Source organism: Toxorhynchites rutilus, chromosome 1, assembly GCF_029784135.1.
Source record: "Toxorhynchites rutilus septentrionalis strain SRP chromosome 1, ASM2978413v1, whole genome shotgun sequence".
NCBI classification, from domain to species: Eukaryota; Metazoa; Arthropoda; class Insecta; order Diptera; family Culicidae; genus Toxorhynchites; species Toxorhynchites rutilus.
In genome coordinates, this window is record NC_073744.1 from 29316245 (window position 1) to 29339882 (window position 23638).

The 23638-nt window shown below is 39.3% G+C and overlaps 1 protein-coding gene across 1 annotated transcript; it reads left to right on the forward strand.

The window, feature by feature from the left end:
- Positions 1-9733: 9733 nt before the first annotated feature.
- On the forward strand, positions 9734-18270 carry LOC129778931 (calreticulin). The gene is made up of 3 exons (XM_055786111.1): positions 9734-9968; positions 10071-10175; positions 16647-18270. Exons 1-3 carry the CDS (start codon positions 9881-9883, stop codon positions 17681-17683), a joined length of 1230 nt encoding a protein of 409 aa, XP_055642086.1. The 5' UTR covers positions 9734-9880; the 3' UTR covers positions 17684-18270.
- The last annotated feature ends 5368 nt before the right edge of the window (positions 18271-23638 follow it).

Below are 23638 nucleotides of genomic sequence, written 5' to 3' on the forward strand. Positions count from 1 at the left end.
GCTTTGACTTTTGGAGAAGGGTCTCCCGCTCGAACTGTCTTGAGAAGTTCAAGGTTAATGTTCGGCGGTTTGACGTTCCAATTTCTTCCCGTCGCAGATGAACGTTCACATATATCGGGAAGATCTTTGTTCGTGAGATTTTTGAACCATGTTTTAGCTCTATGTATTAATGGGACATTGTGGTCGCTTTCGGGGAGTGACAAGTGACGGATGGCTTTATTGGTGATGGCTTTTGTTACCAGGTGGGTGAAGGGAAGTTGCCCACTTTCTGCCATTACAGCAAGAGTGGGACTGGTGGGAAAAGCGCCAATTGCGAGCCTAATCGCTTTATTGTAAATTGGTTGAATGGTGTTTAACACCCTGTCCCCTCCACGGCTGAAGGTGCCTATTCCGTAAAGGATTTGTGGGACCAACCAAACATTTACAACATTTAGCAACGTCTTTCTATGACCAGAGGTTAGGTTGCCTGCGATAGACTTGATGATGTTCAATTTCTTTCTGGTGGCTATTTTGGTCTTTTGGGAATGTGATAGGAAGTTGAGTTTCTTGTCGAAAGTAACCCCTAGTATTTTCAATGTCCTCATTGTAGGGATCGGGATTTTGTTGAGCTGAAGATAGGTTCTCCTTCTGAGAGCTTTTCCGATATGTATGTGTTTGGATTTCTCCGGGGAAATTTTAAAACCTGTTTTTAGAGCCCAGTTTTGGATGGAGTCTAAGGTTTTTTGAAGCCTCTTTCTCTGAATTAAGCCGAAGCAGCTCGTAGAGATAAGAGTGATGTCATCTGCATAGACTATGACCTTTATATGGTCCGGGATAATCTCGAATAGAGATTGCATGGCAATGTTGAAGAGGGTTGGTGAAAGTGCTGAGCCTTGTGGGAAGCCGTTTTCTGGGATTTTTAGAGAAGATTGGTGGTTGTTAATAACGGTTTTGAAAGACCGGTTTTCTAGAAAACTTTTAACGAAGAGACCTAATCTCCCACGAATCCCCCAGTCGAAAAGGCTTTTCAGCACTGGGTACCTCCATGCCCGATCGAAGGCCTTGGATAAATCCAGGGAAACAATATCAATGTGGTGTAATTTTTCAGTTGCGTCGTCTAGGATTTTTTCGATTGCTACAAGGCAATCTTCTGTACCTTTTCCCGCACGGAAGGCGAATTGTCTGGGATCAATCAGCTTATTTGACTCTAGAAAAGTCGTTAAGCGTCGATTGACCATTTTTTCCAAGACTTTCCCAACACAACTTAGGAGAGTGATGGGGCGGAAATTGTCAAGAAGATGGTTGTTCATGTCTGGTTTCGGGATACAGATCATTAAACCCTCTTTCCAGCAACTGGGGAGGGTTCCACTGTCCCAGACTTTGTTGAGGAGCTTCAGAAGTGCTTTTTTCCCGAGATGGGGTAGATTCTTAAGCATAGGGTAGCTAATGTCATCAGGTCCTGTGGATCCTTGTTTGACTTTGTTCAGTACCCAATCGAGCTCTTTGAGGGAGAGGTTTTTGTTGAAGTCAAATTCCACATCGGTATGAAAATCGATGGGAATTCTTTCGCATTCCGTTTTGTGGGTTAGAAAGGTTTGGTCGTAGTTTTGATTGGAGGAGGCGGAAGCAAAGAAATCTCCAAACGCCTCGGCGATGATTTTCCGGTCATTGGTGTATTGACCGTTAATTAGAAGATTATATTCTTTGCTTCTTTTCTTTCCATGAAGCCTGCCAATCTTACTCCATAAATCCTTTGTTGACGCGTTGGGATTAATTTCGCTGACGAATTTAACCCAACTGTTGTGCTTGGCTGTGTTGATAGCAGTCTTAGCTTCTTTGCGAGCCCTTTGGAACTCTGCAAGCAGAGTGGGTCTCAGTGGGCTGTCCGGATGGGCCTTTCTTAATTTGCGTAGGGCCTTACGTCGACCTTTGATCGCTGCCTTCAGCTCAGGCGACCACCATGGGACACATTTCCTGCCAGGGATGCCACTGGTTCTGGGGATGTGCACCATTGCAACTTCTAGGACAACTTTGGAGAATTCCTTGGCTGTCCAATCTCGTTTAGCGGAGAGGCGGTTTTCAATGTCAAACTGATAGCCAGCCCAGTCAGCGTATTCAAATTTCCATCTTGGCCTTGTTGAAAACTCTGGAGAAGTTTGGCCGAAGGAAGTGAAGATTGGAAAATGATCGCTTCCGCAAGTATCATCGTGGATGTTCCAAGAAAGTTTTGAAGATAGTTTGTCTGATACTATAGTGAGATCGATGGCTGAAGTAGTACCAGAATAATGGATTCTGGTGTGTTGGCCGTTGTTAAGAAGGAGAAGAGAATGGTCGGATATGAAATCCTCAATGATGGATCCTTTTCGATCGAGGTATGCACCTCCCCAGGCGTATGAGTGGGCGTTGAAATCACCCATAAGCATGATTGGGGCGGGAAGTTGGGCGAACAGATGGTCCAGTTGGCCGCGTAGAGTGTTCGGATCGGAATCATTAGTGATGTAGATGCTAACGACGGTGATTGGAAAGGGGTGTTTAATGCGCACTACCACTGCCTGAAGATCAGTGGTAATGGGAAGAAGATCATGTGGAGTGCCATCTTTGATTGCGATTGCAACTCCGTTTTTTGAGGGGTTGGGACCCTCTTTGAAATATGTGATATATTTTGAGATGAAGTGTTTATCGAAGTTGTTTGGAGTCATAGTTTCTTGAAGGGCTATGACTGTGGGATTAGAGTTTGAAATAAGCATTTTCAGTTCTAGAATATTTCGTCGGATACTTCTGATGTTCCATTGTATCCCGAATTTCTGTGTTGGAGTGAATGTGTTGGTGTTTTTAACTCTAATTCCTAAGTCTTAATTGTGTGTATGTTTGAACTATTCAAAGAGAATTAGTTCGATGGTCCTTTACCCTTGGAAAGAGAAGCTTTCTTTGAGGTATTGGTGTTGTTTTTGTTTGGTGTAGAAGTCTTTGGAGTGTTTGTTGTGTTTGTGTTGTTTTTTGTTGAATGTGCGTTGCTGTTGTTGTTATTGTTGTTTTTTGTTTGATGTGTGTTGTTGTTGTTTTCTGTTGGTGTTGTGTTGTTATTTGTTGGTGGTGTAGTTCTTTGTTCATTCTTAGTTCTTTTCTTGTCCTTGTTTGTTTGGATTTCATCTTCGGATTTTTGATCTGAATCTGAAGATGATCCTTTCGCCATTTTTCTTTTATTTTTATTTTTGTTTGGAACATCAGAAGTGTCCATTGAAATGACTGATTCGTTTTCAGATTCCGTTGTTGAGCTGTCGGTTGTCGACTCTGTCATGGAAGTATCGATTGTAGTGTCAATTGGGGGAGTGCTTTCGCGGCTAGAAGAGGCCGAAGCGGCCGAGGCGCAGTTACATTTGCAGTTGCAGCTGGGTGTTGGCTTTTGCAAGTTGGAGAGTCTGTCTTGCAGAACACTTGCAAAAGTTGGTCCATTATTTTGACCGTTGTGTTTTTCTTTCGCCTCTTTGTAGGAGATACCATAATCGATTCTGATTTTTGTGATGTTGTTCTCGGTTTGCCATACGGGGCATTTCCTATTCGAAGAGGAATGGTCCCCTTGGCAATTCAAGCAAAATGCTGAAGCGTTGCAGGTTTTAATTCCATCCTTTTGTTCTGGATGTTCCTGTCCACAATTTCGGCAAAGCGGGTTCTCGCGTTTGCATCGTTTGCTAGTATGTCCAAATTTGTAACACTTAAAGCATTGCATTGGGTTGGGGTAGAAATTTCTAGTCCCAGCCCGAATAAATCCAAAATTAATGAAATCGGGAACAACAGTTCCACGAATCGTCAAAATAAGAGTGGCAGTTGGTACAACAATATTGTTCTCCTTTCTGGTGATGCGCTTGACATCGATCACACCTTGATCGGAAAGCTCTGTCACCAGTTCGGATTCTTTGATGTCCATGACATCACGACAAGTAACAACACATTTGCGTTGGTTAAGGGTTGGGTGGTAAATCACTTCAATAGGGGTTTCATCAATTAATTTGTTGATTAAGAGGAGCTTACCAATGATATCTTCGTCCTTGGCCGTAAGGATATATTGCGTCCTCTTCTTGTCGTCTCGTTGCGGTCGCGCTGTGTAGTACTTCTTTCCTACAGCGTTGGCGATCGTCTTACTCACGACGAACGGGTTAGCCGGAATCACGTTCTCTCCTGTGGCACGTAGTAACAGGATCTGTAGGTTGCCGTTCAGTGGATCGGCCCATCTTGGAGCAGTACGTTGGGTAGGTTTACCCTCGTACAAATTTGTAGCCCGGCCTCCCGGAGGCGCGGAGCTACTGGAAGCCATGCTGTTGTCAGGCTATCCCCTAGGTATAGCCGACAAGTGGGTTAATCTTCAGATGAAAACACTGAGAAATTTTGTTGGGTCTTTACACTTGGGGATATGTGTCCAGAAATTCGCACTTTTTTAGCAAGAGCACAGAACCACCAATTATCGCGAATAAACTTCCAAAATTATTTTAAAACTGTTTTTCCTACTGTCACTTCACTGTCTGTATGCGCGTGTTATTTCTTTTTTTTTTTAATTATAACTAGAGATCACTACAATCACTACAAAATAATTGGCAACACTCCCCGGAAAAAGGGGGCGTGGCGTCAGTGACGCCGTAAAAAGCGCGCGCTTTTCCGGTTTGCCGGTAAGCGCCCGCTCTCCACGGTCGAAACGAGCTATTGCCTTTTCCCGCTCTCCTTCTGCTGCCACTTAAAGATAATTAAAAATAACTCCTTCGGAATCGCCAGGGGGAGACGTCCTAGTCCGCTGTCCAAAACGCCAAACTGCCGAGCTGAAAAAAACGTGACCTTCTCGGTCGGAGGTTAAAATCAGTATGTGATGTATTTTTTTGCCATCGCTCCCTTTTAACGCTCATTCGTTCGTCTCGTTGGACTCGCCCCTCTGGCTGAGTCTGCCGATTTGTCTCTATCCTGTGAGTGTGTACCGCTAGAGTATAAAACACGCGGACCCCAAAAAAAATATCTTATTTTCTTTCAAACCGTAAACCCGTGTGGTTGTACGGCATCGGCATCGTGGACATAACAAAGGAGGACAAGTTAAGGGAAAGGCAAAGTCTCACTCGAACCGTGCAGGTCTCCAGTTTTCTGTTGGTCGCATTCACTGATTGCTCCGCAAGGGTAACTAGGCCGAACGGATTGGTGCCGGAGCACCAGTATACCTAACAGCGATTATAGAGTTTCGGCCGTCGGAGTGCTCGAGTTGGCTTGCAAAGCTGCTCACGACAATCAGAAAACCCGCATCAAGAACAGAGCAGCTTCGGTTCGGCGCTCATCAAGGCAACAATTAGTTTCAGTGAGTGGCAAAGTGTTTCTCCGGCACGTCGCATTACATTTAATTTACTGAACAACATGTCACAAGCTGGATGGGAAGAAATTTTCCAACTGTGAAAGCTGTGGCGAGTGGCAAACGCAATAGCTAAACAGGAAGGTTTAACCGAACAAGATGAGAATATCGAGTGATAACAAAAACACAACACCAAAGGTTCTTTTCAGAACCATCAACATATTCATAAAGAGTAAACAGTAAACTAATCCATTTTTCAGGTAGATAGGTAGGTGAATAGGAGAAGAAAATAAAACAATATATTTAAAATATATATTTAACAAAAGCTATCCCCTTTGTATAGTCCTACGTCACTCCGGTTATGTCCCCGACATTACCCACCCGTCTTTTTTTATTTTATTAATGTGCCTTGGTGTATCTTTGAAGATTCGCTAAATAGTTGAGCACTACTTGATGGGATCGTCCAATCCGACGAGCAATTTATCTGAAACCAACTTTTTCTTGGTGAAATACATCGTCCTTTTTCTCTCTTCGTGAGCACTTTTCCCATTTTCCAGATTTATTTAACAAAACAACTAAAACAAGGGAAAATGAAACTGGTCTTATACAAACTTGACACTTTAAAAATACAAAATTACATACATTTGTTTACGCTCAGCGTTTGCACACACACACACACACATATGCAAATCATGCAGTGTGTGGTAGTTGCCAATACCTACACACTAGAAAATAAATAGGAACAATGACACAAGACAGCAAGATCATCACATGGTCTTATAGAAGTTGGACAGAGTTTATGGTCGAATATCAACAATGACAGAGTTATCGAACTTTTATTTTCAGGCTCTGTTTGCCTCAAACTGGCTCTATATTGAAAAGTGCGCTACGTAAGACGAATTTTTCCGTTTGAAAGATCTTAAAAGATAGTGGTTTTGAAGGTTTTATGATTAGTTATGAAATACCGATAACGGATATCCACCCAGCTTTGAGGCCGGATAGTCGGATATTCGGTGGCAATCCGTAACAATAGAACCAGATGGAAAAACTCTCACTGGTCGAAGCCACACCGAAGCTGATTTAGAACAATGATTTAGATGACCTACGAATTAGAAACTTATCGCAATTCATGTTAAATCGGCGTTAATTTTGTAAAGCAGTAAGAGTTTTTTCCATCTGGTTCTATTGTTATGAAACACTGGAATTTTAGTTTTTTGAATATTTCGCATCTGAACACAACAATAAATTTGAAAAGGCCAGTCTTATGAATGATGATAGTTATTGTATTCTACATTGTATACTTCAATTCAACCGACATCTTACATATTTCTGGAAACTCAGAAAAAATAAGTGGTTCTATAGTTGTGAAACGCAGTGTATAATAGCCAATTAAGTTTCACCTTCACGTTGATATATATTTTTTTATATATAAGTCATATTTGGAACACAACAGGCAATTCTCATTTAAAAAGCGGGCAGTGACCGCTACAGATGGACACGTCATGTATCGAGCTATTGCATAATCGACCATTTGGGACGCACCCACTATGGGATTTCAGGCGGACAAAAATCAGAGACAGTCACCGCCGATGTGTTTGTTCTATATTTTCCAAAGAAAGGAGACACTTTGACTAGGCAAAGTTCAAAATTTCAGGACTATAGTAGGTACTATACCTGATATATCGAGATGTTAAAAAAAGCAAAAAAATAATCATAATAACAGTGTTGCGGAGAGTAATAATCAATCCGCATTGCCCTCGGCAAATAGCAATAATGTTTTCGGCAAGTTGTACTTTCCGTGCTTAGATAAAACAATAAGAGAAAAAACGGATAGTAGAAGCTGAAGAAAGGTGTGAGAAATTAACCCTCCTGTACTCGCGTGCAAAATCATAACACGTATACTCGCGCACGGTGTCACAGACCGAAAATTGAACTTCTCTGTAATGTTGCCATTGTGTCTTTTTCAGGCTTTATTGGCATTTTTTTAAAGAAGAGGGTATGATTGAATGAAAAAACTCCAAAAAATATGTTTTCTTCGTCTTTATTATGTTTTAATAGTCATATAATTCAGCCTCCTTAAAATAGAGTAATTTTTGATGCTCCAAAACAAATAACGAAATTCGAATTTTTCACTGTTATTAATTAGAAGTAAGCAACTGAATATAATTCGTGGAAGTATAAAGAGCTATAATATAACATAAAAACGTAGAATCAGAACATAGCATAGCATATTTTTTACATTTCATGCAGTTGTTGCGTGTTTTTCGGGTCTTTTATCGAAGAGAAGAATGTATAACGACCTTCTAGATAAACACCAGATGATAAAGGTTCTGGAATATAAAGTTTGCATATTTCTAATATTATTTGTCTCTGTATTCTTGGTGAACTAAGAATTAATGCCTTCTTTTAGAAGGGGCATAAAAAGATGATATAAAAGGATTTCTAGGAACTTCCTTTTCCTTTTCTTGTTTTCTTGTCGATATTGTCCATTATAAAAAATATCCCCGGAATTGTAACTGTTAAAAATTACCATAAGCCACCGATTAGTTTATAGTTTACTATTCTTCCACAAGTGAAATTCTTTCACAAGTGTGTATATGTATGACCATTATATTTAACGAATAACTATACGAAAGTCAAACATTTATATTTTGCCTTTGAACGTATGACTCTAACGACGAATATATCGACGATTAGTTGATATATGGATCCGTTCAATCCAGTTACAAAAGGCACTGAAATCAAATAAGTAAGAATAGTCCGATGATGATCTTACGCATTATATTCAATAAATATTCCACGCCACTAACATTAATTTATACATTTCATTCAACAATATTCTAGAATATGAAAAAAGACACTTGTCCAAAAAAGTTACTCCTATACTCGCGTCGGTGTGTCAGACCGAAAGTGTTAAAAAAGTGGCACATGTCCCCTTTCTACCAACACATGCGTTACGCTAAACGATGACGATCAACGAATAACGAAGCTAGAGAGAATCGCAAAGTCGTAGTGTTGATATTCTCTGAGAAATGAATGAATTATTGATTTCTCGGTCTGACAGACCAATGCGCGAGTATAGGAGTGTTAAAGATATATCACCATATCTCTGGAACGTCTTGACCGATATTCACTTGACATGCACGTTCCTTACACATTAGAGGTTGTCAAACCCGTATTAGAAATAGGAGGCCAGCTACTGAAAGGGGAAAAGGCTGAATTCCGAACAAATCCATGTATATTTCCTCTTTTTATATAAAAAAAATACACGCCTCTATCAAAATTTGAGTGTAATGTAGGCAAAAATGATCTTAAGCAACATGTTTCGATCATAACAAGTAGAAAAAATACCAGAAGTGTTGAAAAAATGATGAAAATATATTTGTTTTTGCTTGTATGGAAATCCCCCATAGTGGGACCTGTGTAGTAGTCATATCTTCATAGCTAACAAATTAATCGGGAAAAACCTGAAATTTCTGATGCTGGCAGATTACAAAGCGCAACGGAAGGGAGACAATATTTGGGAAATGATGCGAATGATACGCACGAGCAATCCAACAAATGAACACACACGCACACAGACACTGTTATCTCTACTTCGATCCACTCCAACCCATGCGTATGGGCCAATAGGAGTTCTGATAACAGCTTAATCGAATGCATGAGGGGGATGGGTGGCGGGTATGGAGAGCGAGTAATTCCAGTACTTTCTGTTGACGCAACAGCAATTTGATAAATCTCAAAACTGGAAGAAATCGAAAGCGACGAAAAAGTTGATGCGTGATGCGTAATCGATAATTCCACATTGCAATTCAAAGATGCGATAGCATCAGCATCAGCAGCGAGAATTTTGCATTCTAATAAGAAAAAAAGCTACAATTTCCCCTATCAACCAACAGCGCCGCACACGTTGACACGGCATCCAAAGTAAACAGTCCGCATTTAAAAGTGTGAGCTTCTGATTGGTGCAACGCGGACCAATCGGAGCGGTCCATCTGTCGGCTGGCGGCAGCCGTAGGGTATGCGTTGCGGACGTCAGCCGAGTTTCGTAATGGTTCTCATGGTTTGGTTGTTGAATGGCCTGAAATTTAATGAAACTGTGATTATTAAAATAACGATGGTTGTATGATCAATTAAGTTTCCATGAAAATGTCATAAACACCATTTACGTACCCACGATATGTTTTTGTTAACAAGCACAAATGCAATGCCCAACGACGAGTCACTCACCCTATGATTTTCTATAATCGCGCTACGTTCCCGATCTCGCATTTCAGCTTCGCACTGGCTAGAGTGAGACACATGTACAAAATAAATGTCCGAGCTAGCTTGCCTGCAAGGCTTTGCGCGAGCCACCGCAAGAGGCAGCACCGACAGCTGAGAGGGCTTTGGAACCAATTTTGCGCAGCCGCTCGCGGTGTACATTAATATCGACGGCGCTGGGCCAGCCAATCAATCGTAGTCGGAAAGCTAACCGAAGCGGACGCTGGGATCCGGGACTGGGAATCTGTGGTTAGAATAAGTTGAACCAAAGTAGTGTGTACTTCTTTTAGTCAGGGGGAGTGTGTAATTACACTAAAAATGCACGCTTTCGCCAAGGTATTAGCCGTTCTATCCGTGGTTGCCCTGGTGGCGGCCGAGGTTTACTTCGAGGAGAACTTCAAAGATGGTGAGTATTGCCCGGTAGAATATATTCAAAAAATTAGCTGAACCGTATATAAGAAGTATGGGAGGATGTTATTCAAACTGTTCCATTTGTTTCTATTTTCAGACTCCTGGGAGAAGAATTGGGTTCAGAGCGAGCACAAGGGAGTAGAGTACGGAAAATTCGTACAAACGGCAGGAAAGTTCTTCAACGATGAGGAAAACGACAAAGGTGAATAAACTTTAAACTATTGATCCCATTCTGGACGATGCGTGTCTGCAATATCACAAAGTGAATGTGAGAACTAACGGTCCCTTGAGTTATCACGTGCGTGTCAATTTATGCCCTGCCTGTGGCGCTCACATAACTAAGTCAGTGCTAAGCGCTTTCGAGTTCAATTCTCGTTCCGGGAAGGCGATTCTCTCTGCCAGAATCCCACAGAGAAGTAGGTCAAAGACGCGTGCAGGTGTCTCGCCTAATAGGATTAACAGTAAAAGACCCCCTTCCCCCCAAACTCAAACCTGTTGTGTTCCAAAGCCTTATCTTGAGCTTAAACTGGAAACCGGCGTTTGAAGGAGGTGCCATTTCGCGATCGCCGATCTGCTGCTGGTTGCCACGTATAGAATTATCGGTCAACCGTGTGTGATTATCAAGCTTCTAGAAAGCCAACATGGCAAACAGGAGAACGAAGAGCACACGTTCACACACCGATGCTAGTGTTGGTGGTGTTGTTCATACAATTACCACACCCTGGCAGGCATTTCGCGCCCCCTCGTGAGACAGTGTATGACGTGTCCGTCTGCCTGCCTACGGTGCCTCTCGAGAAGCTTCCATTAACTAATAGAAAGGCGAAGGGCAGTGTGAAGGAAAAACATGTAACGTGTTGTAATACCACCACATCAGCAGCAACGCCGCTAAAGGGAATGAAGGGAAATCGTTTGCGACACAGCACCGGAACCGGCTTTTTACTGTGATTCTAGTGGATGTGAGAAAACGTTCACAGTAATCATCGATTAGACTAATATTTGGATTATGGAAATGGGTGCATTGAATCTGCCCAACCAAGGCTCCGGAATTATGAGCAATCGATTAGTTTGACTCGTTAATCGTCTGATGTTATTTGTTATTTTTTTCCGATTATAAGCACTTTCAACCATTAAAGTTCATTCACCTTTAGCCTGAGAAAGAACCATCCAAAATATGACCCATAGAGGGTGCTAAAATTAAACTCACGATCGTTCGCTTGGTATGCGGACACACAACTCTTTGGTTACGAAGCACTCCTGAACGATTATGACCGATCACTAATCGTTGTCGATGTTTTTTCATGATTAATACTATGCAAAAACACATTTGTTTCACCGGTGATTCAGACATGTTGGTTTTTAACGTTTCAAAGACTGCAGTGGCTTAGTGCACGGGGCAATCCGCCCCGGGGTCCACCCACGACTGTGGTTAGTATATTATATATTTATTTTCTAAATCATTCAAGATTTCGAGGGACTGTCACCCGTCAGCGATTGATGGTATTATTTGGTGAGAAGTTCCAAACCTACCTTCTTATTGAATTTGGATGAGTTTGGTGTAGTGTTCAGTTTACTAGACTTTGCCACACCCCTGCCTGAAACAGAGAACATATAATTTTGGTTTGAATTAGTATAGGTCAAATATTACTGTTTACAATCTGCCCAACTTCCATAAGACCACCCTGAATATATTTCGTTGTAACACACTTAGAATTTCAACAAGATATTTTCATACATTGTTGAATGCTTATATTTAATATATTTAACGTTAATTTCGTTCAAAAGAATCGTTTGTTTATCTATTGGGCTTAAATATGACAATTTCAGCTCATAACATACCATGTCCCACTTTGGCAAAACTCAGGCGTCTCTGATGTGAGATGGTGTATGATTAGGAGCCAAAACTTTATGAATTGTCTTCCGGAAAACATTGATATTTAAAGATTGATTTATGTGCATAAGTGATTTTGAAGTATTCGAAAATATTTTAAGTACTTCCCGCTTATCCCGGTCAGAGAGCTTCGATTTACGTGGAACTCTCTTCTTACCGTATCCTTGAGGATTCGCCAAACAATTGAGCACTATTTGATGGAATCGTCCAATCCGACGAGCGATTTCTCTGATACCAACATTTTCTTGGTGAAATGCATCGATTTTCCTGATTCATTGGTCAAAACAACTAAAAGAACGGAAAATGTAACTGGTCTTATACAAACTTGACACTTTAAAAATACAAAAACATTTGTTTACACTCAGCGCTTGCTCACACACACATATGGAAAACGTGCAAGGTACCAATACACTAGAATATGAATTGTTGTTTATTTACAATTACACAAAGCAGCAAGACCATATCCGGCAGCCCTATATTCGGATCTTTATTTGCAAAAACGGCACTGGGAGCTGCATGTGTGCAGGAAGCTAATAAACATTTACGTTTTAGGGAGAAATAAACACAGTTTTACTTTAAAATAATCAACTATGATTAAATTTTCCGTTTAGAATGAATACCATTTAATAGAGTACCAAGTTTTCTGCAAGAAATCTTGAAAAGTTTTTTTCTGACGCGGATTTTCCAATTAACGCGGTTTTTACGAAGCATCGTATCCCCCGCGTAAAAAAAACATGGGTGTACAATTATGAGTTTTTGTGGATGTGTCAATTATTTTCATTCAAGAATAAAAAACTTCGAACTGTCATCAGGGATGATAATTTGAGAGATGGTACATTTGAACTATCATAGGGGGTTACACACCCCCTAATCTAACGACACAACAGTGGAGCAGTGTGTTGGGCTTCTGAAATTTTTTGAAGAAACAGCAAAAATCAGGAGTTCTGGCCTCTACTGTTTATTCGAGGTAAATTCGCATGTTGATGCATAAAAAAGTATTTGGACATGAACGAAACTGGCCATAGAACATCGATTTTATCTCGCATGAGACCATATTTAAACGCTGGATTGGGTAGTCATTTAAACTACTTGGGAGAAGATCCAAATTACCTAATTGCAACCTTTTTGGACCCGAAGTTCAAGTCAGACTATTTAGGAGTTCTTGAAACGGAAACAATCCGACAGAAAACCTTATTGGAGTTTATGAAATATTTTGCGACGAATCTTCTGAGAGTAACCAGATTATCGCAAGAGATGAAACTGAAAAACAGCTTTTGGGACTATTTCTACGAAGTAGCAAATAATAGCCAGCATCGCTTTCAGGAAAAAAAACCCATTGCTAACAGAATCGACTGTTATGTGGAAACCTTTTAAATCGATCGCAACCACGATCCTTACATTTGATGTTCATTAAATTCTAAGCAGTATCCTCAGTTGGCGAGGTTTTCTAGAATTTATCTTTCAGCTCCTTACAGTAGTGTTTACAGCGCAAACTGTTCTCTGAAGCTTGCCTGATGTACGAAGCAAAGCGTAATCCATCGTCACCATCAACTGCATAAAAAATAATTTTGGATTATGTATGAATGATGTTAATCAGCTATTTTGTTATGATTTATCTAGTGTTGATGAGTAATAATTTTTTTCTTCAATATAGCAAATATTTGCCGGATACCGGATATCCGTCTCATCTCTAGAAAATAGTTTCGGATATAATTCATCGAAATATTATATCATGGGATGACATTCGACAGCACTCCTGATGCTGATGATGTCTAAAATTGTCCGACAGGTCAAGATTGAAAATGATATAGTCCATGTAAAACAGTCTTTCTCGGGTATTTTTTCTTTCCATTGAGGGGAAAAGGCTGCTAATCTAAACTGGAGATTGATGGTTTAGATTTCATGAAGTGTTGTTCACAATCTTCCACCAAGGCACCAATCATATCAGGGTCAAATGGAGGAGTTGAGATTTTGTTGAGAAAGCAAAACAGAAAAGCCATATTCATTCGACATTTGACTTTGTTTTGCAACTGTTGAAGTTATTCATTCATTTTTCGCAATAACAATAACAGCCATTGCAGTTCTGTGCAATACTGCCGAAAACTTTAATACTAGATTGAGTGATCTATGTGATATGTGCTTCTGGAAAGACAGCAGACGTTTCTCCAGACATTTCTCGATGTATTTTTCTTGGCTGATGGTCCCGGTGGCGATGAAAATATCGCTTTACCAGTCGCAGGTGCAGGTGGTCTTCCAAACCATGTCTTTTTTGTGGAGTTTTAATAGTTTTATGATCATGAAGATGTTTGCCAGCTTTCCCATTTCCATTGTCATTTGAAACTCCCGTTCCGAAAGCTGCTTGAAGTTCGATTTTGACAACAACAACTTGGCCAAATTTTGCTCATTCTTTACAAATTCTATTCCTTTACAAAAATTAGATCTTGCGCAAAACAATTCGCAAATCAAATGATTACCAGTGAATAACGTTGTGACCAGACTTAATGTACTGGAATGCTGCTGAAAGAACAATCTTGTTGAAAGGCCATTCAAAAGGCTTTATTCGAATCCAACGATTACGGATTCGCTTCTGAAATAAGTCATAAGGAAAAAGCTAAGCGAAAGACCTTTTGGTCCCGCACTTATAAAATAGGAGAAAATTATGGCGAGAATTCGGGAGTACATTGATCGTTTTAATCGGGAATAACTAGAGCGATCAAAATCGCCCCAAAAAATAGCCGCAATGTTCAAGCTCGACCCATGTTATCGATTCTGTAACTTGCAAAATGCAAAGTCGATGTTTCTGAAAGTGAATGTTTACTTTCAGAATGAATTAACCTGTACGATGCCAATTGTTGGAGACATCCAACATATCCGCCCCGAGTGTCACCCGGCCACGCTACACCATTGCGTGACTGAAATACGCTCAGAACCGGTGACGTTCTGAATTTAATTTTTAATTCGCCGACATTTGAAATGTTCAACACATTTGGAAAACGGGACTGGTTTTTCTGACGTGTTGAAAATTTTAGATTGTGTGATTTTTTTAAAAACGCCTTTAACCCTCCTGTACTCGCGTGCAAAATAATAACACGTATACTCGCGCACGGTGTCACAGACCGAAAATTGAACTTCTCTGTAATGTTGCCATTGTGTATTTTTAAGGCTTTATTGGCATTTATTTGAAGAAGAGGGTATTATTTAATGAAAAAACTTCAAAAAACATGTTTTCTTCGTCTTTATTATGTTTTAATAGTCATCTAATTCAGCCTCCTCAAAACAGAGTAATTTTTGATACTCTAACACAAATAACGAAATTCGAATTTTTCTCTGTTAATAATTAAAAGTAAGCAACTGGATATAATTCATGGAAGTATAAAGAGCCATAATATAACATAAAAACGTAGAATCAGAACATAGCATAGCATATTTTTTACATTTCATGCAGTTGTTGCGTGTTTTTCGGGTCTTTTATCGAAGAGAAGAATGTATAACGACCTTCTAGATAAACACCAGATGATAAAGGTTCTGGAATATAAAGTTTGCATATTTCTAATATTATTTGTCTCTGTATTCTTGGTAAACTAGGAATTAATGCCTTTTTAAGATGGGGCATAAAAAGATGATATAAAAGGATTTCTAGGAACTTCCTTTTTTGTTTTCTTGTCGATATTGTTCATTATAAAAAAATATCCCTGAAACTGTAACTGTTAAAAATTACCATAAGCCACCGATTAGTTTATAGTTTACTGTTTACAATTCTTCCACAAGTGAAATTATTTCACAAGTGTGTATATGTATGACCATCATATTTAGCGAATAACTATACGAAAGTCAAATATTTATATTTTGTTTTTGAACGTATGAATCTAACGACGAATAGTTAATATATGGATCCGTTTAATCCAGTTATAAAAGGGACTGAAATCAAACAAGAATAGTCCGGTGATGATCTTATGCATTATATTCAATAAAACTTCCACGCCACTAACATTTCATTGAACAATATTCTAGAATATGAAAAAAGACTTGTCCAAAAAAGTTACTCCTATACTCGCGTCGGTGTGTCAAACCGAAAGTGTTAAAAAAGTGGCACACGTTCCCTTTGTACCAACACATGCGTTACGCTAAACGATGACGATCAACGAATAACGAAGCTAGAGAGAATTGCAAAGTCGTAGTGTTGATATTTTCTGAGAAATGAACGAATTATTGATTTCTCGGTCTGACAGACCAATGCGCGAGTATAGGAGTGTTAAATTTATGTTCACTCACATGAGAATAAAAATTATACTTGAATGTTCATTTATAATTTGATGTGATGTGCTTAATGATGCGTGTGACGAAACTAAGGTTTAAAATATTCCATTGTAGGTACGAATGAATATATTTCACCTTGGATTGTTTGTTTATTAATTGGAATGCTCGCCACACCATATTTTTTGCAGATATTTCACTGATTTGGTTTTTTACTCATCAATGGACGCTTTAGAGCACCCGGAAAAGACACCAACGATTTTCCGCAATGAACTATTCACTCGTTCATCGGCTCATTAGTGTTCAAAAGTGTGTCATGGATCAGCGCCCGGTGCATTACTGCTAATCCATATTATGTAGTGAAATTACAGTTACCATCAAAACATTGTTTTGTAATTTTTCTCGCGTGAACCATTTCAAGCGCATACGCAAACGCAATAACCAAGAGACCACCCAACATTCCATTAAAGTCAAATGCATACGCAGAAGAACCTCCAATTACAACAGCACTGTTTTTCTTCCCACTTCCAGGTCTGCAAACGTCCCAGGACGCCCGCTTCTACGCCCTGTCGGCCAAGTTCAAGCCCTTCTCGAACAAGGACGACACCCTGGTGATCCAGTTCTCGGTCAAGCACGAGCAGAACATCGACTGCGGCGGTGGCTACCTGAAGGTGTTCGACTGCAGCGTAAACCAGAAGGACCTGCACGGCGATTCGCCCTATCTGGTGATGTTCGGTCCGGATATCTGCGGCCCCGGCACCAAGAAGGTGCACGTCATCTTCAGCTACAAGGGGAAGAACCACCTGATCAACAAGGATATCCGCTGCAAGGATGATGTGTACACGCACTTCTACACGCTGATTGTGAAGTCGGACAACTCGTACGAGGTGCTGATCGACAACGAGAAGGTTGAGTTCGGTTCGCTGGAGGAAGACTGGGACTTCCTGCCGCCGAAAAAGATCAAGGATCCAGAGGCGAAGAAGCCAGAGGATTGGGATGATCGTGCTACCATCGCCGATCCGGATGACACCAAGCCAGAGGACTGGGACAAACCAGAGCACATTCCTGACCCAGACGCAACCAAGCCTGACGATTGGGATGATGAGATGGATGGCGAATGGGAACCACCAATGATTGACAACCCTGAGTACAAGGGAGAATGGAAGCCGAAGCAGATTGACAACCCAAGCTACAAGGGTGTCTGGGTGCATCCCGAAATCGATAACCCAGAGTACGTCGAAGACAGCAATCTGTACCTGCGTGAAGAGGTTTGTGCCGTCGGTCTGGACCTGTGGCAAGTTAAGGCTGGTACCATTTTTGACAATTTCCTCATCACCAACGATGTTGAAACCGCCGAGAAGGCTGCTGCCGTCTTCAAAGAGACCCAGGAGGGCGAGAAGAAGATAAAGGAAGCCCAGGAGGCTGAAGAGCGTAAGAAGGCCGAGGAAGAAGCCAAGGCTGCTGAGGACGCCAAGGATGACGAAGATCTGGATGATGATGAAGATGAGGACAGCACTGCGGGAGAGGCGAATGCTGAAGCCGATGAAGATGGCCACGATGAGCTGTAAGAGCCGTGTCCAACGGATCTCTCGGGATGTGCATTTAAAACAACCACCCTAAATTATTTGTCCAATCTTCCGCAAGACCCTTGTTTTCTTTAGCATGTTTTCTTTTTTGTTTTTTTTCTGTTGTGCAGCAGTAAGACTATGTTCAAATAGTCTCTGTACAAGTCGAGACAAGGTCAACAGCAATTTTTGCAAAAAGATAACTTGATAAACACACACGCATCCAGAACCCAAAAGAAGAAGATAAAACCGAGGCGACAAATGAAAAAAAAAACCTTATAAGTCTGACTAATCGTTTTAAAATATGAATGCTGTGTTTATTGATAGTGACCGTAGACGAAAATCGAAGGGCACATAACGACGGTTAGCACCAGCGATTTTTTATGCCGGCGCCGCCGAGAAGAGAGAGCAGACAGAAGAAGAGAACCAAACACACATTTCTCTTTGTGATTGCGAATGAATGAATCATGATTCAGGTGTATGATTATGTGCGTGTATATAAGTTTTTTTCTCTGTTTAATTCAAATTGAATTACTTTTAGAAGCATAAGAAGGGGAAAAATCTGAATAAAATCGTTTGAAAAAAAAATTCTCGCTGTTTTTTATTCGTTTCTCTTTATGCCTGTTCCAGATGACTACCTTTATCGGGCCCTATTATGTAATTCAAGCAGAACAGAATTTGGTTCGTCATCTCTATTTTGTTATTATGATGAATAACGAGTAGGGTTGCCACATTCAGTTCTGTAAAATTTTATGAAAAAAACTGTACATCTATATTTTTAGCCAAAAAAATCTGTATCGGAAAGTTGAGAGAAAAAAATGAAAATAAATATTTTTCCACATTTTCCTATTTATGGGTTGTTAACGTCGTATCAATACAACAAAATAAATCATAGAAAAGTTTTACACCGTTGAATTGTATGATGTTTTTACATGGTTTTGTTGAACTTTGTCATCAAATTTTTCTTCAACTTCATCCTTGATGCTCCTCCTTGAGCCGATACACAGTTCTTCGCTTTTAAAATAGAGTCCATAATTGAGGGAGCCAACCGATTTCGGGACTTTGTTTCGCTGGCACTGTGAAGCAAAAATATTCGCTCTACACATGCTGATGAATGTCATAAAAAATGTCTTACAAACGACCTTAGCAATGAATACAAAAATTTCCCATCACGTCTTTCGACATCCATAACTGCCTCCTACGAAATCCATCTTCTTGCGTTGCGTTAATTTTTTAATAAATCAAGGTATCTTTGTATGCGCTGTAATAAATTTAACATTTGAAATTGGATTTTGATAAAAATCTGTAAATTCTGTATTTTTGCTGAGCATCTGTAATTCTGTATCTCAAATTTGGCGAAAAATCTGTAAAATACATAATATTCTATACATGTGGCAACCCTGATAACGAGCAAATCGGTCGCATCGATCGAATGTAAGCTGTCGGTGCATCTGTCGTAATTTTGATGGCTGTTTGGTTTGTTTGTTTGTTGCATCCCAGTTTGACCTGGTTTGCATCCCTAATATTTTGCTTTTGGACACATTTCAGAATATGCCATTCACTCAACGTGACGTTCGAGATCATCGATTCGGTCAGATTCTATCGATTTAAGTAATAAGTTATTTTGCCCGATGGGAAATGGGATAGAGAATATGAAGTGACTCCGCCCAAAATAAATTCGATTCTCTCTCTCTCTATCTCTTTATAGCTTGCCTGGTAACTGTCTAAGTTTGTTGGTTTGAGTTCACGGTGGGTAAACAATGGAGCCGTCTATTAATGGTATAACTACTTTTTTGCATCAGAAATTAAGTTTTCGTTTCACTTTATATGTACGTAAAAATAAGATTGTGTACACGGGTAACGAAATTCATGTCAGGGTTAGTAGTAGTATGGATTGGAGTGAGGTTAAATGAAAAGGCAGATTTGTATTCATTTTTAACGTCAATTAGAATAATCATTTGCTAGAATAGTTCATCTGTCATTCTCGCTCTTAACGCTCGTCAATTCAAGACATGTTGACCGCGAATGCAAAAGTAGTCCTAGTCGAAGCGATAACATAGAATTTTTATGAATTTTTGAAACTTCGAATTTTTGTATGTTATCAATCATTTTTAGCCACAAATTATGAATTCTGATGTGATATAAAACAAAAAAGCTGTTAATCAATCTCCTTCTAAATGCAGCCATTCTCGAGATATTTAAAAAAAATATTTCTAATTTATTGTCTTTTTATAGTAAACTACTAGCTGACCCGGCAAACTTCGTCCCGTCCAAAATTTATTTTTCGTTATCACATTCACGTTTTCTTACAATTTTCATGTGGAATATGTTTGATTGAAATATGTGCATTATTTTTATGGGACCCCCTCTTCTTTCCAGAGGAGGAAGAGGTGTCATACCATCATAGCAACATTTCTCGTACCCAAAAACCCTCACATGCCAAACATGGCTCAATTTGCTTGATTAGTTCTCGAGTTATGCAGCAATTTGTGTTTCATTTGCATGGGAGCCCCTCTTTAGAAAGGGGGGAGGAGTGTCGAACTACCATAGAAACGTTTATCGATCCCTAAAACCTCTATATGCTAATTTGATTCCATTTGTTTGATTAGTTCTCGAGCTGTTCAGCAACCTTCCCCTCTGTAGAGAAGGGAAAGGAATGTCAAACCACCATATATACATTTATTGCCCCCTAAAACCTCCATATGACAAATTTGGTTCCATTTGCTTGAATAGTTCTCAGAGTTATGCAAAAATTTGTGTTTCATTCCTATGGCAGCTCCCCCTTAAAAAGGTGGGAGGAGTGTTGAGCCACCTTAGACATGTTTCGTGCCCCCTAGAACCTCCACATTCCAAATTTGATTCCGTTCGCTTGATTAGTTCTTGAATTATGCAGAAATGTATGCTTTATCTGTATAACAGTACGAGTAATGCAGAAATTTGACAGCACTTTAGTATCGTTTGCATTCTGTTGGGGTTTTGCTTAGGTAACAATAACTTACACACGGCAACAAGTTTTATGTTTTTATAAGTAGGGAGGGTGGGGAAATACGGACATATTAAGAAGAACTTCAATAATATCTTTCGAAACTCATGTTTCTCCAACCTAAAATACAGTTTCTTGCATTTCATTATGCTGTTTTTCGAAATAATGGGTCGAATTTTTTTACTAAAATTAAAACAGACTGAAAAGGACACAGACACATTTTTTCGATGGTTACCGGCATGGACATACAGTGGGGTGAATATGGACAGGTTTGTAATATTTACGTATTTATATCTTCGAAATCTCATGAAAGTAGGGGAACAGGGTTGAGAACTCATGGAAACTAACGATGAGATTAGTAAAATTTAACAATTTTTAATATTCCGATAATATCAAGACAAGCGGCGACAAGCCAAGTAATCCGGATCAGCGACGCCGCACAGTGGTCCCTGAGAAAATTTTGGCGGCCAAAACCCAAAAAATGATGTTGCATAAAAAAATCCTATGAACTAACCTATATTCTATAATGTTCAAGGCATCTAGGATCACATGTTTCACCCTATTCCACACGCACATGCTCTGACAACGCGATAAGATACCAGTTTCGCATGCTCGCCGGTGCCACTATTGCGCGTGTGTTTTTCTAACATGTCTTTTGGTAAAGTTTTTGAACGATTTTTTTTTTTTGGCTCATTATGTTTCTTGAAGCATTTTTAACGGAGAATTTGCATTTGAGGTCAATTTCAAAATTCGATTAGTTGCAGTATGTGTTAACTCCACACAAAGTAAGTACTATTTTGGAAGTTTAATTTTGCTTCGGATGGACTTATAAAACTTGCCCCGCATTTCCCCGCAAAACTTTTTTTTACGAAAGTGTTCCTCAAAGTGTCTCTTATCACTCGGCACTTGAATTTTTCACCTGAAATCTCCCTTTTTTGATTTTTTCTCAATATTAACCCAAAATGTTAATTAGAAACAACTGTTACTTGAAGTTGTGCGTTTTCATTAATAGTGTGAATAGTTTTTTGTGGATATGGCCTCCCAGTTATGTAATAACTTTTTTTTTCGATCCTCTAAGAACAACTGGGCAGGATATAACTGCCTCAACTCCCGCGAGGAATTCATTATACGACTTCGTTATAGGAAAAACTAATTTAACCAACATTTCGTCAACTTTGCAAGCAATTATTGTATTTAGGGACTGCGGCACCAAGTAGTGAAAATCTCTAGGAGGGAGGCCAGAAAAAAAAATTACAAAGAATGTTAAAAGATGTAAATTTTGAACTTTGCCTCATTGCCCCTCTCCCATTTTGGTTTTTTTGGTGAAACAGAGTTGAAAAATAAACTCAGCGTATCCGAAAACCCCAGTCTACCAAAAATTGGATTTTTAGCTCAAAAACCTGAGTTTTGGCCACCTAAATTTTCTCAGAGACCACTTTGCGCTGGCGCCAAGCGAATATTTTTTTACGAAACCTGCAGACGTCAAAGTGTTATTATGTTTGTCGTGTTATACCGTCATGCTAATGAAATTTTATGAATTTGCTTATAACATTCAACAACTTTTCCAAATACATCATTATGGTAAAACTATATGTTTAGGAGTTACGTTAAAAACATTGACGCTACGATTTGTATTAGCCCACATGTCTTCGAATGTTGTTTAACGTAACTCCTAAACATATAGTTTTACCATAATGATGTATTCGGTAAAGTTGTTGAAAGTTATAAGCAAATTCATAAAATTTAATGAACATGACGGTATAACACGACATATTAAAAGAACCTATTTACTATAAAAAAGACAATAAATTAGAAATATTTTTTTAAATATCTCGAGAATGGCTGCATTTAGAAGGAGATCGATAATGAACTTTTTTGTTTTAAATCACATCAGGATTCATGTTCTTTGCCTAAAAATGATTATTCACACACAAAAATTCAGAAAATTCGATGTTCCACAAAATTTATCAGAAATAGTTTTACCATCATGGACTCATTTTTAAAATTTTCTACATAACTTCTATTTTATATAAAAAAAAATCAAAAAAAATAAAAAATCTATATATATAAAAATGGATTTCTGTCTGTCTGTCTGTTTGATTCTTATGGACTCGGAAACTACTGAACCGATCAACATGAAAATTGGTGTGTTGGGGTTTTTGGGGCCGGGGAAGGTTTTCGTGATAGTTTGAGACCCCTCCTCCCTCTCTAAGGGGGGGCTGCCATACAAATGAAACAACAATTTCTGCATTACTCGAGAATTATTCAAGCAAATGAAACCAAATTAGGTATCTGAAGGTTTAAGGGTGCAATAAATGTTTCTATGGTGGTTAGACTCTCCACTCCCCTCTCTAAGGGGGGACTGCCATACAAATGAAACACAAATGTCTGCATTACTCGAGAATTAATCAAATGAAACAGAAATTTCTGCATTACTCGAGAATTAATCAAGCAAATGAAACCAAATTAGGCATCTGAAGGTTTAAGGGTGCAATAATATACAAATGTAGCATACATTTCTGCATAATTCAATAACTAATCAAGCAAACTGAACCACATTTGGCATGTGGAGGTTTTAGGGAGCAAGAAACATTTCTAAGGTGGTTCAACACTCCTCCCACCTTCTGAAGAGGGGGGGGGGGGGGGGGTCTGCCATAGAAATGAAACAATTTTGTTAGAAATACTAGGAATTTTATAGTAAAAGGTAAATTTAACGGGGTCAATTAGAAGATCAATCAATGAAAAGTTTTGCGATTGGACCCATGAACTTGCTCATAGTAAGAAAACGTGGATGTTTGAAGATACTGATAACAAAACACAAATTTTGGGCGGGACGAAGTTTGCCGGGTCAGCTAGTACATATAAAAAAAAATAATTGAAAAAGACAATAAATTAGAATTTTTTTTTTTCAAATATCTCGAGAATGGCTGCATTTAGAAGTAGATTGATAAAGAGCTTTTTTGTTTTAAATCACA